A 14,112-nucleotide genomic window follows, 5' to 3' on the forward strand; every position below is an offset into this window, starting at 1 on the left:
AAAAATATAAAACATCTTTAGGTGCCATTTCTTCTTCTCTTTTGCTGTGGACGGAGCCAGCCACAGAAACATTTTTTAGCCACTTTAAAAAATGCCCTCATTCAGTGACTTTAAAGAGACTATTTGTAAGTTTTCTCTGCTGCTGGGAGCGGGCTGTTGTGGTGGTCACTTGCCGAGACACTCAGTCATTGTTGTATTTACAATATAATAGGTTATAATACTCTCTCTGAGCAGCGTTACTTAATTCTTCAGGGCAGACTGGTAACTACAGTGACTCACTATCGGAAAGTGATGAGAGTCCAGCCAGCCCAGAGCTAGCCAGTTAGCATGCTAACCTCAGTAGAAGAAAAGAAGTAATAGAAACTGAAGCAAAACGAGAGTTTACGTTGGCGTTACTTTCCAGTGCTGAAGACAGCTCTTGCTGAGTAAAGGAAGGGAGCTTGATACTGAACTAAACAGCTGTTTATGCTAACTTTGGCCAGGGAGCAATAGAAGAACTCCTTTGACACACTTAAGTATCAGCTAATCTGATTCATCAGGATTGTGCTGGTGCGGTTTAATCCTGTTTGATCAATAGCAACCAAACAACCAAGTAACAGTCATTAAATTCTAATTTAAACCTTGCTAAATCCTGATTGTTGCATGGAAATATGTGACGTCACCTTTCTAACTGAGCCCCACCCACTTCAAATTAGTAAGAAGAGCACAGACAAAAACACAGATACAGAAATCTCTTGTGAAAAGGCATAAAACTGTTCATGTGCAATCCCATCACGCATGGTAAGGAGCTGCTATAGAAAATTTGTTCTACGGGTCTTTAAGGCTCAAGAAACGTGAATGTTTCGTGTATAAATCTCAGGTTAACTGTAATAATGTAGCTACCATTAAATGTATTAGATGTATTTAACTGACCATCATAGGTGTTTATGAGGGAACAGGATAAATATTTTGTATCTATGGCCTATAAAGAAAAACTTTTAGATGACTCAGCAAGCAAACAGCTACATTAGGGGGGTACGAGTCTTCCTGTTGTTACGGTAACAGGCTGAGGAGGTATCTAAATGTGAAAAAGAAGAACTCCCCCCGTTCATTAGGAAATTACACACCATTTGCCCCTCATTCCTATCCAGTTACCCAGGCAACTGTTAGCTGTAATTTGGGTTAATTCACTGGCTCCTGGGCCCTTCCGTTCCCCATTGTGCCCCATCATAAAAGAGATATAACACAGATGCACACACACACACACACACACACACACACACATACACACACATACACACACAGTTGTACAAACTAAGTTTCTTATGCAGTAACGCACTCAGTAAGAGAGACTAATCCTCATTTTGTTTGCTTCTAGAAATAGGCTGTGCGTGTGAATATCAATGAATTGCACTGGAGGAGAGGCTGTGCTAAACTAAGCTTAAATCTATTCATTACTAACACCTGTATGGAGCTCCAGCGATGAGAAAGCGTTGAAATTCTAGACAGAGTTGTACAGCTGTTCAAAATACAGCGGCTTATTTCCAAATTTTGCATGAAAAGACACTTGTCCTCTCCGACCTTGTCCTGTCTTGAAGGTGGGAGAGACAGAGATGGAGGGAGGTCTACTCTTTTGCTCACTTCAGAACAAAAGGAATGGAAAATTGTGTGTTTTCCCATGGGGTAAATATTGAGAGAGCAGAGATATAAACGTAAGGAAGAAAGGCTTTTCTGACCCGCCTGCGTCTCTGTTGCACTGCCAAAGGCCTGTGCGTCACTTGATCCATTGTTTAGTGTAGAGAAGTCTCAGTAAGCAAGTGGCTGCCTCCCCGCTCCAGCTGCAGCCTCTCTACTGTTTATGTTTGCAGGGCCCTTCGCCTTGAAGTGAGGCTATACAAGCAAAGCTTGGCCATATGTGAGCACTGGGCTGTCGGAGAAGTCACTGGCCTTTTCTTTTCCGTTTTTCAATCCATCTCTCTCTGAAACTCTTCCTTTTTTTTTACCCTTTCTCTTCCGTACCTTCTATTCTCTTTTATCCTCTCTACCTCTGTCCTTCTTCCTTCATCTCGTTTGCTTTCCCCTGCTGACAGTGCAGCCTGTTCCTGACAGCCTACTCTTTTAGAGAAGATGAAGGGTTGGAATTATCCTCTTGAGTTTCAAAGACCTCCATCCTGGATAGGAGGGAAGCGGTAGGTATTATTACTCCTGCGAGAAATAATTACCCCTAAAACTCCTGTGAGAATGAATCTCTGTGCTCAGCAACAAAGTTTGAGAGACAAGGTGGTAATTATGTCACAGAAATATTTCAACTAGTGTAAATATTCAAATATTTATGCTGGGGTGTCATACTGACAAGCACAGCACATTCACAAGATGGAAAACGCTCAGAGAGAAAGCCACTGAAGGAAATATGGAGTCAAAAATGCATAGTGTGTGTAATTGGCTATTGGGGTTTTAATATCTTTCCGATAATTCGCTCAAATATTTTTATTGGGAGTTCAGCAATATCCAGTGTTGGGGGAAAATAGCTATCTTGATTCAACAATTACAATGTTAGACTGGACTTTTTTTTTTTTTTTCAAGCATCAAGATGAATGAGTTCCAGTTTCAAACTGAAACTCCTGGTTCAACCTGGAAAATGATTTGTGAGGTTAGTGTATGAGTGTGCGTATGTGTCTGCAGGTTAGTGGTCCTGACCTTGGCTCCTGGGTGGGCCGCGGTGGCTGCGTGCTTGTCTTGGATCATCCCTGGACCCTTCTGTTTACTGAAACAACAAGCAAGCAGTGTCCAGGGAGGAGAGAGGAGTCACACAGGGAGCATCCTCAAAGGCAGCACCTCTCTCCTTTTCTTTCCCCCTGCACACGTACGCACACATACAATCTGCACGAGGAGGGCCGAGCTCGGAGCCCTGACCACCCACATAAGAAATGGCCATCCACTGAAATGAAAACAGTGACTTTCCATTGACCCCCTCCTTAATGAATCTCTCATCTGCTAGAGGCGTTAGACATGTTGAAGCCACTTTTACTTAATATTTGTGCTAAAATATGATCCCACTGATGGTAAAACCATTATTGTGCAACTGTAGGAGAGAAGCTCTCTCACACTGATGGTCTGTAAAGGAAGAGAACTGCCCTTGCCACTTATAACATACTATTATGAATTATTATTAACTATTATTACTATCATTTGATGTTTTCAAGAAGACTTTGAAAATGGTAAATTAAAAGGTGTCATAATGTGTTTGCACCACTAAATTGCAGAGCACCTGAGGTGAGGAAAGTCCCATCTCTCTGAGGTAAACAACTTTTGATTTCCACTGCAGGTGACACACACACACACACACACACACACACACAGACTGCACAGACTGTGGCTTTAAGATAGGTACAACTATAGGAACATTACAAAAACACACCTGGAAAGTCCCGGTAGTGAGATTACATTAAATTACAATCCCACCTTGACTACACTTAAAAAAAACAATTTATCTCTTATTTTTGAATTGTGTACTTGATAATATGAAGGCTTACATCATGAGCTTAAGTAATTGCGAGTGTGTGTGTGTGTGCGTGCATGCGTGCGTGTGTGTGTGTGTGTGTGTTCTGCCAAAGGTGTATGCCTATTACAGTAATCAGAAGGCACTATGAAACCTTTACATTTAGTGCCCTCTAGTGGCCCCATTGAAAGCTACCATGATCATAGGAGTATTTTGTATTGATGAATAAAACACCCTTAATGTGCTTTAAGTAAATGGTTACATTTGAATATATCATCATAAATCTTGTTTATAGATTATGTCATACAAACTGTAAAGGATCCTCAGTGTTCTCAGGATAAATTAGATAAAAATACTATAAAACTGACTTGACTTGACAATGCTACATTTTATACACAACATCTAGATGGACATTGATTAGTTTAGTAAAAAAAGATCATTGCTGACGTTAGGAGTGACGGCTCAAACATTATGTTTGAGTGATTAACAAATAGTTTAATCAAGAACCACCTTCAGAATACAATAAGAGGAAGAGAGTCATAAAGCAAGTGTCTTTGTCATCAGTTTGTTTATTTGTGAGCTGCTTTTTCAGATCATTTCACAACCACATGTTGAAGTCTTCCTGTGGCTGTAGGCTAATTGTGATTCAAATAATACTGAGATAATACTGTGTTACTGCTGATAGAGCAATATTAAAAATAGTTGTATAACTTGATTTAACTGACCCTTAGTTTGTTTCTGTATCCACTTTGAAAAAGACATGAAAGCAAATCATTTTTTATCTCAAAATCTTTATAGGTTATTTGGTATAAATGATTTAGCAGGTAGAATAATAATCTGCAATATTAAATTTCGTAGTAGCCTATAAAAGTTTTGATCACACTACTTAGTGGAAATTAAGAGCAAATCCCAGCTTAAAAGAAACATGCAAGAACAAGAAACAAACAAAAAAAATAAAGGGGACAATAAAGGATGTTCATGTGTAAATATTCATCAGTTATAAAGAAATATATACAAAAGTACATTCAGAGATTAACTGTTCACATAAAACAAAACCAGTACATCACATCACAGTATGTTTAAAGTATCCCAAAGATCCTATTTACCTCGCCTCAAGAAGATTAAGTATAAATTATAATTATTATATTTATAAATATAAATTATAGTTCAGAATTCCATAATACAAAAAGCCTCACTGATTGTCTTTTCCTTTCTATCCTTTTCCTCTCCTTAAATAACCTTTGGACATTTTTAGCTGTTTTTTTTATTGTTTCATTTCTTCTCTCTCTCTCTCTCTCTCTCTCTCTCTCTCTCTCTCTCTCTCTCTCTCTCTCTCTCTCTCTCTCTCTCTCTCTCTCTCTCTCTCTCTCTCTCTCTCTCTCTCTCTCTCTCTCTCTCTCTCTCTCTCTCTCTCTCTCTCTCTCTCTCTCTCTCTCTCTCTCTCTCTCTCTCTCTCTCTCTCTCTCTCTCTCTCTCAGGATCATTCATCACGCCTGTCTAGCCCGGTCACCATTTGATTAGTGACTCTTTTAGGTCAGACTTTTCAGTAGCATATACTAATTCAAATGCTTGCGTGCATCTGCAAATGTGTGGACACAGATGAGGGAATGTTGCTTGCATGCTTTAAACACTGTCCATCAACCTGTAAGCAGCAGGCCATCAAACCCCGGTCTCTAGTGAATTCTCATTTCTCAGGAATCAGGTAGATGCTCATCAGTTCTATTCTGCCCCCAACTGGTTTTGTGGAGATCAGAACAGTGACTGACACCAAGTCGTTTGGTGCTGTATTCATCATGTGATCAAATGTTTCCACCATCTCAGAGGGGAAAGGAGGATGCTAATGACAGTTACAGGTTTTTGTGTGTGTGTATGTGTCTGTGTCTGTGTCTGTGTGTGTGTGTGTGTTTGTGTGTGCGTGCCTGTCTGACTTACAACATGATGTGTATGGGAGTGACTAACAGAACTGGACAGTTCCTTCAGTTCAGCAGATAAGGCGCCAGACTCATTAGCGCTCATATTCCTCTAAAAGATTTATGACTATGGGGAATTGGACACACACACACACACACACACACACACACACACACACACACTCTCATACACACACACACAAACCTGCCAGCATTAATGATTAGCCACATTTGTTGAGTACAAGGACTCAGCTTTGAAAGACATTAGAATTCATATTAGTATTAATGTAAATGTCTGAAAATATTAAGTAGGTTATTGCATTGACATGCCTGACTAAAGACCTACTGACAGTGCTGACTGTGTGGGTTGGCGTGTTTATAGAAGTAAAGGTTTTTTTTTTTTATTTGACGTGGGTGTGGTTGGTGAATGAAATGTCATGTCATGGCTTGTTATGTCTCATTAATGTTTTCTATCACTGAGGAAAAAAGTCAGCTGGGCATTCACCATCAATTCATCAGCAGCTACAGTCACAGTATAACTCATATTGAAAATTGAAATATTATCTTATAACCAAATGGAGTAGATGGATCAAATACAAGTTGTGGGAAACTTGCATCATTCATAAAGGTGCTTTCCTGAAGGTGGTTTACACACAGTGTTACAAAAGCTAAAACAGAAAATACTACGGGATACTACAGTACCTAATAATACTTTCACATGATTCATCACTATGTTTAAATGAGAAACAGAAAACATAATTACCATAATTACCAATTTACAATTACCAAATTAAAACCAAATGTCTTCACATTACTCTTCCTGTTTATTAATTTCTACCATTTTCACAATCTCTCTGCTGCTCTCCTCTTGACATAGTCTTTTAGGCCGTGTTGCATAGACTCTGCATGGAGAACTTTGAGAGGAATAGTCTGCAGTAACCAGCCCTGAATGCCCATATAAACACACACACACACACACACACACACACACACACACACACACACACACACACACACACACACACACACACACACAGAGGGAGACCAATAATCACAAGGACAAATTAGTCTCCTGCCATGTTACTTTGCATTATTTGGAATTACCAGATGTTTGTAAGTCTTACCAGGACTATGTGATAGATACTGCCGGGTGTTTTGTCTCCAGCTCTGATGTACTGCAGGGAGCTCTTTACAAAGTCTTCTGGTGACAGAGTCACTAAATTGCTTTTTTGGTAAGCTGCCATCCGAGTGGAGACCCCAAATGGAGATACTGCCTGAGAAAACAAGAATAGAGAGAGAAAGAGAAATTTGTAACAAGATTTTCGAGATTTGAAGAAAAAAAAAAATTACTCAAAAGATAATAACTCATTCCCTCTTCTTTTGATTTAAAGACCTTGAGGCTCATTCTCAAAAAGAAGTGAAGTACCTGTATAATAATCTCTTTATCTTTGTATTCAGCTTGAAGACCTTGAGAAAATCTTTCCACAAACACCTACAGAAAGATGAATTAGAGCATGAGTGATTATACAACATGATATAGGAAGACTAGAGGTGTACTGGTGACCTGGTGACCTTAGATGCAGCATACAGGGTGTACATAGGGAATGGAATAAAAGCCACTCCAGACGAAATATTCAAAATCACCCCTTTTCCCCTGTGGAGGAAAAAACAAAAAACTATTGTGGTCTTACATTATTAACTCAATGTTAATCACCATATTGTGTTTTTATTGTATTACACATTACATCTAATGAAGAAAACATGAGTAGGAAACCTGTTCTCCATGCCTGGAAGGATTATTTTGCACATCTGGGGAAAAAAGAAAATATGTTCAGAGGGTAGTCAGAAAGGGGGAAAACAAAGAATCCTGCACACTTTCCATCATTTGAACTCAAGTTATTAATGATGCTTCAGTCCTCAGACCTTCATTAACTAATGTCTATAGGAACATGGCCTGATGAAGGTATGAGGACTGACATGTGGTTGATAAAGTGAGTTAATGATTGACTGTGAGCAAGATTCTTTGTTTTGTTCCCAGCCAAGAGTGTTTTTTCATCCTACATACCTGCCACTAAGACAGGAGTTCATTTGTTTGAAAAAAGTAAAAGAAAATATGTACTCTTACCTTGGCCATAGTTTTCACATTGCAGTTTATCACCTTTGTAATTGTCTGAAAGCACAAAATAAACATGGGTCCCAAGTAAGCTATCTTTATTGATAATCAAGGGACAGAAAATTCACACAGATTCACACAATGCATTTTGCTGGTTAATGCTGAATGTAAACATAACTTTTTGTTGTTGACAAGAAAAACTTGTATAGCTGCTGAAGGACCACTCACTTGATCCAACTCTGCAAAATCAAGGAATTTGCTGGGGATGAAGCTGGGCAGCATGCCTACATTATTGACTGTGGTAAAGAAAAAAAGAAGAATATCCAATTACAGGGGGGAGGGGAATAAGCAGATGTTACTATCTTAAATGATGACTGTTCTCTTGCGTTTGGTGTGTGTGGGAGCAATTAATGTTTCAAATATTATATGGAAAAATAAAAAAATGTCCAACCTAAAATCCCGATGTTGAGGTCCTTAAGTTGACCCTCAATTTCACTGAAGACATTTTCCTGTGTGAAGTCTGTCACTATGACTTTCACTCTCTGTCCTGTTTTATCACCTATGAAGAATGAAATCTACTGTTACAGATGACAAACATCACTGCATGTAGATCTGATCTCATTTTTAATAGCAGACACAATATAAATATAGAAAGTAAGTTCTTACCTATTTCCTTGGCTACCTGGTCCAATGTTGCTTTGGTTCTACTCATGATAACCACGCTCATTCCTTGTTCAGCCAGCTGAGGGAAGCAATGGTACAGTGATGGACAGGAGGAGAAATAATAATGAGCAATTTGCCGAAGACAAAAATGATCATATGTGCATCCACTAAAGAGTAAATATTTGAACATTAATTACAATGTATTCATGACTGGATTACACAGACAACATTAGAATGTATAGCAGGTGTCTTATCTTTGAAAATGCATTTATTTTGGTGTCCTACACACTTCAGTTTTAAGTAGAGAAATGTTTGTCATACTGTGCTACTGTATTGAAACAATCACTTACTGCAAATGCATACGATCTTCCTATGCCTTCTGAAGCACCAGTCACCACTGAAAAAGGGATGCAGGGATTAGAATTAGAAATCAATTCCATCAACTGTCATATTCTCCTGTAGTTTCCACTCTAAACACTGGGGGCACTGTGAATCAGAGATACGTGACCCAATCGCTCTGCCTTTGCTGTCGACGGTGGAAGAGAATTGTGTTTTTGATTTGTTTACACTTTACGCAACCCATCCTGTTCTAACAGACTGTACTAATACAGCATGTTCCCCACTTCTGATAAAGAATTGCTGAGAACAAGCAGGAACTGCTTGTTTCTGAGTGCTGACTACTCTCTTATCTCCTCCCAACCCCGATTACAAAGATCACAGGCTCTGTCACCATTTTCAGACATGGAGTGATAGGTATCCATAGTAAATTTATTAGAGAGATTATGGGATTTATGAATTAAGTACAGACAAGAGGGCTTTAGATGAGATGCATTGGTTTAAAATGCTGTCAGCAGAAGAGTTATAACTGCTCAGATGCAAGCAGCAGCTTAGTCCCTTTTCAACAAACTAAATGGTCCTTACAAATGTGTATGCGCTCCCTTGCTCCTGAGAAAATGCCAACAGTATCAGATTTCAAAGCTCTGAGCTCCAAAACCTCAGTAAAAGTCTGACATGTTGAGAATTGATTTCATGCTGCGCTCTGAATTCCTAAAAACAACACAACAGAACAGTTTCTGGAAGACAATGATCAGTTCTGGCACGCTGCTCACTTATCACTTTGGCAACAACAAGTGTTGTGAGATTCAGCAACTCTAACATACTAATTGATCTTTTGCCGAGCCCTGCCCCTTTAATTTATCATTGCTACACCTAGAAAATTTGTTTGTGTGTGATTTTAGGCATCACTGTCATATCCCTGTGACTGGATTAATGGTGCATACTTAGCCTCTCTTTGACATGATCTTCTCCTCTGTCTCCAGCCTCAGCTCAGTTCTCAGGCCATGTTCCAATTAGATTTTCCAGATGCCCTCAGACTTCTCTCCGTATCCTCACTCACGTGACTGACCTGCCCGTTCACACACCTGGTCCCACTTATCATCTAATCACCTAAGATTCCCTGCCAACACACACACACACACCTGTTCCCAGGTTGTGCTCACTGCTCCCTACTCACTATCTAGGGAATACTATATAGTGAGCTCATTGGTAAAATGAAAAAAAATTTTTTTGGACCCTCCCCGGTCATTTTCTTTGCACCATTTTTCTTTCTTTCAGTGCAAGTGCAATGTATGACGGTATGTGCCTGCCTGCCTATTGATTATTCACCCATCTGCCTGTTAATCTTGTTTCCTTCTCCATTAAAGTAGCTTCACTGAATTTGCCTTTGTGTCCGTGTTTGGGTCCTCCCTTCCTGTGCTGCTACCAACAATTGTGACACTCTTGAAGAAACCTGGTCTTGACCCAACATTCCCTCATAACAACAATATCCGGTTACTCTTTGTTCCGAACATAATTGACAAGTTGGTTGCCAAGCAGCTAGTACTTGAAATACTTGGTAGCGATATTTCTGACAGTGTTCACTCGGTTTGCCATCAACACTGTACTGAAACTGCTGTCCTCTGTGTTACAACCATGTAGTTACTCTATTACAATCTTTGTCGACTCTCAGGCGTTGCTTGAACGTAACATCACTGATCATAACATTGTATTGGTCAGGAATTGTATTGACATAATAGAACTTGCTCTAAATTGATTGTCCTACTTCTTATCCAAGAGAAAGTTTAGATTTCCTGTTGAATGTTTCTGTCTGCTACATACAAGTTATATGGAGTCCCACAGGGGTCAATACTTAGTGTGTTTTTTTTCTTTTGTTTTCTAATTCAGTCTTTACTTAAAAATTGTTTCCTGCCAGTATTATGCCATTATTGATGTTTCATTTTTATAATAATATAACCATTGACATCTGCATTCCCTACAGTTGCATTACATAGTACTACATAATATTAACATTTTATGATATGAGTTACTAAGTCTTAATTACAGTGAAGCACTATGTAATAATTGGATACAGGGGCAACCTGAAGGGTGGCCTTGAGGTTTGAGGTGCTGACCACATCCTGCAGTGTCCTCGGTTCACAACCTGCAGCATGTTGTTCCCCATCTCCCTCTGTCCTCATTTCCTGTTATTGCTTTACTGTCAATATCCTAAGGTGTACAATGCCCCCCAAAAATGATAAGACACGTTACACAGTAAAGACCCAGTTTCATGACTTCAGCATTGTATCTCTCCTTCTTTACAGATGACTCTGGCTACTCTCGCATCTGTCCGTTCAAGGCAAGGAAGTCAGATATTGGGAAAGGACTCAATATAGAACTGCTCCTCCATCACATTGATTCTCTTTGGGCATCTAATCAGGATTCCTTCTTCTGGAGGCACATTCAGCTGGAGGATATCCTGGCACACCCATAACACAATGGTGGGATTATCCTCAGTATATTACTGTGCATATTTCATCTCACGCAGCAATGGTACCCCTCAGGTAAAGCTCCATGACGCGGCTGAGGAGAGAAACACTTGGGCCACCTTGCTTGTCCTGATGCCATCAACCCAAACTTGGAGAAGTGTAAAATAACAGACAGATGGATCTTGAAAATAAGACAGCTGTGAAATCCTTCTGACATCTTGTTAGCTGAGTGTAGGTCAAAATGGTAGCAAAGGCTGCTAATGTATAATTTTACCCCTGTGCCACCTATTTGCCACCTCTGTGGTTAAATGTTACTAGTCAAAGCAATGTTCTTCACTGGTGGTCATTTGCAAATAACATTGTGTGTTACAACACAACAACAACCCATTAAACAATAACCAGAGCAAATTGCACATTAGGTGCACTCTAGGTTAGAGAAACTCTGTAGCCTCTGTAGACATAGTTTGACAGGAAGTACTGCATTACGGGAAATACATTCTCAAATAGAACACTGGGTCATATAATATTGTAATGGTTCAGTGTCAGACTGAGTGAAGTTAATGAGTAGTAGACAATAAAAATCTTTCAGACCATTTTTGTCTCAGACATGAATCAGCCATTGTCTTTTATGTAAATGAGTTCTGTGAATGGAAACAGCCTAATGAGGCAATTTTTCAGTCAGTCAGTGTTACATAAAAGCACCCCAAAGTCTCTAACAAGACCTCATTATCTCTTCTAATATAAAATACATATACTGCAGGTTTCATTTTATTTTGATAGCTCTACTTTGTTTATGTCACAGAAATTGCTTCTATTTTGGTACCAATTTAAGACAGTTTGCTCAACACAGTTTCTGTCCATTTAGTTTCAGTATAAAATAATAAGTGAAGTATTGGAGTACTGAGATTGTACTCTGACCTGTCTGCCCACAATGTAGTCCACTATGTGCCAGAACAATGTTTCCTTGTTGCAACAGTTACTGTGTCGTAGTGGTCTAAGCAGGCACCCCATGTGTAGAGGCTTCAGTCCTCGCTGCAGTTGGCCCCCGGTTCGAATCCCACATCGGACGGCCTTGCTGCATGTCATTCGCCCTCTCTCTGCCTCCCCATTTCCTGTGACTCTCTACTATCCTGTCCAATAAAGGCACAAAAGCCCCAAAAAATAACATAAACATTCAATTCCTTTACTGTTACATAAATGAAATATCTGTGAAAGATTTGTAGTTTGAGTGAATACCCTGTTGTTTTTTGTACACTTGGTATTTGTACACTGTTAGTCAATATAACCTGGTTCAATAGTTATTACCGCACTGAACAAAGAAAATAGTTGGGGCTAGTACTGTTTTCACAACATGTTTTACATAGTTATAGAGAGTATTATTAATGACTATTGATAGCCACTCATATGTAGCAATGAAATCCTAATGACACCCATTTCTACCATTAATACTTTATGTAAATATGCCAATTGTAGGGCTTTAGGGATTTTACAAATGACATAGCAATTAAAATTGTGAATACCACGTCTAAATCAATACTCCGCAGCCCTCAAATGCTCATATACTGACAATAATGACACACTACAAGTATATAAACTGTAAACGTTCACTTCATATATATGCTGACTTCAGTAGACCCATGCACCACACCATACATTGTAGGGCACTTGACAGTGAAAAGACTCAAGTCTAATTGAGACACAAACATGCAAATGTGGTTTGAAATCTTCAAGACAGAAATGAATGCACAGGGATGCAGCTTTGAACATACTGTGGGCTTTGGAAATGAAGAAAAGATCAGCCCAGTATTGTGTGTGTTTTTTTTAAATTTTTTATGAGGCATCTGTTAGCACTTTGGATGACTGAATAGCCTCTTCAGAAGATGCCAAAGAAATTCTTGTAAATTGATGACCGAGCTCTGGGACCTACCAAGCAATGTTTCCGTGTAATTATGGGAAGGTGGTAGGGCGAGCTGACCATATTTCCTCGGATGTATTTAGGTTTGAATGTAACAGGGGCATTCTCAAGTTTATAGGAAGGTTACAAATTAGATTCGCTGCACCAGCTTATCCTTAATCCCCTCTGTCAACTTATCCTAAAGGCACTTCACTGTAAAATGTTAAAGGAAAGAAAGGCAGTTTATACTGTATCCTTAGTATTGTACTTGAAATGTTCCTCTTCGTCAGCAGTGACGCCAGTTTGACTCCCTTGTCACACAGTTATTATGATTTAACCCTAAACACATTGGGTGAAAAACATTTTGCAGATAAACTCAGAATTAATGTTTTCTTATCTTATAGAGAAACGCATTTAAGGCAGAAATATGTTTTGTGGATTTAATTACACAGATGAGATTTTTTTTCTGCAAATGTAAGCAGCGGCTCTATACGTGTGAACACATGTTTTCTAAAGGAAAGTCAGAACATGGCTCTTTACATTCAGATGTTACATGACTGTCATATTGTGTAACAGTGAAAAGTCTGAACAAGTTTTTCAGGCACAGACAAATTCTAGACACATGCACTTTCATACATTGGTGTACTCATATGACCATAGTAGTCAAATTAAATACACATAAGTGGTGTTTTATTACATAAAGTATGCAGTTATGACGGTGACTAACATCTAAATTGTCCTGGGGCTACATATTCAATCCATCAAAGTCCTAGAAGTTATTAGTCAGAGTATGATCTTCTGTAGGTCTGACAAACAGCACATGCACACACAGCTCACCTGCCCATTCTCCCATAGACGTGAAGAATGTCTTTGACAGTGGAAACCACAGGTTTGGAAAAAGCATTCTAGTGAAAAGCAGCAGTTTCACTCCATAGTAGACAACAACTGCCGCACCAAGAGAAATTAAAAACAGTTCCATTAAATCCATGCTTTTCTGGTACTAAAAACTCTAGCTTTGAACCTCTCTGTGTTTGTCTCTGCTCTGAGAGAGCGTTTTAGTTCAGTGCTTCACTAACAGTAGAGAATGACAGACAGAAGGAATTGCCCTGCCAGAGGACACTCCCATTTCAACCACAGGCTCTCACTCTGCATGCAAACACACACACACAAAAACAGCATGTTGTACTGAGCCACAATGTTTTTGTTTTTTTTTTAACTCCCGAGCTTCCATGTGAAACATGTTGAGAGTG

At 39.2% G+C, this 14,112-nt stretch overlaps 1 protein-coding gene across 1 annotated transcript; it reads right to left on the bottom strand.

Moving 5' to 3' along the window:
• Positions 1-4,832: 4,832 nt before the first annotated feature.
• hsd17b3 (hydroxysteroid (17-beta) dehydrogenase 3) lies at positions 4,833-13,933 on the bottom strand. The gene is made up of 11 exons (XM_056376376.1): positions 13,700-13,933; positions 8,515-8,561; positions 8,168-8,243; positions 7,953-8,060; positions 7,730-7,797; positions 7,514-7,558; positions 7,163-7,197; positions 6,961-7,042; positions 6,815-6,880; positions 6,513-6,662; positions 4,833-6,333 (listed from the first exon to the last, which is right to left on the bottom strand). Exons 1-11 carry the CDS (start codon positions 13,848-13,850, stop codon positions 6,232-6,234), a joined length of 930 nt encoding a protein of 309 aa, XP_056232351.1. The 5' UTR covers positions 13,851-13,933; the 3' UTR covers positions 4,833-6,231.
• Positions 13,934-14,112: the final 179 nt, after the last annotated feature.

The sequence above is a fragment of the Seriola aureovittata genome, chromosome 5, assembly GCF_021018895.1.
Source record: "Seriola aureovittata isolate HTS-2021-v1 ecotype China chromosome 5, ASM2101889v1, whole genome shotgun sequence".
Lineage (NCBI taxonomy): Eukaryota > Metazoa > Chordata > Actinopteri > Carangiformes > Carangidae > Seriola > Seriola aureovittata.

Coding starts and splice junctions, on each gene's coding strand:
- hsd17b3 (XM_056376376.1), bottom strand. CDS start 13,850: ATGGATTTAATGGAACTGTTTTTAATTTCTCTTGGTGCGGCAGTTGTT. Junction 7,043..7,162: donor CTTCCAGGCATGGAGAACAG/GTTTCCTACTCA, acceptor TTTCCTCCACAG/GGGAAAAGGGGTGATTTTGA. Junction 6,881..6,960: donor CCCTGTATGCTGCATCTAAG/GTCACCAGGTCA, acceptor ATCTTTCTGTAG/GTGTTTGTGGAAAGATTTTC.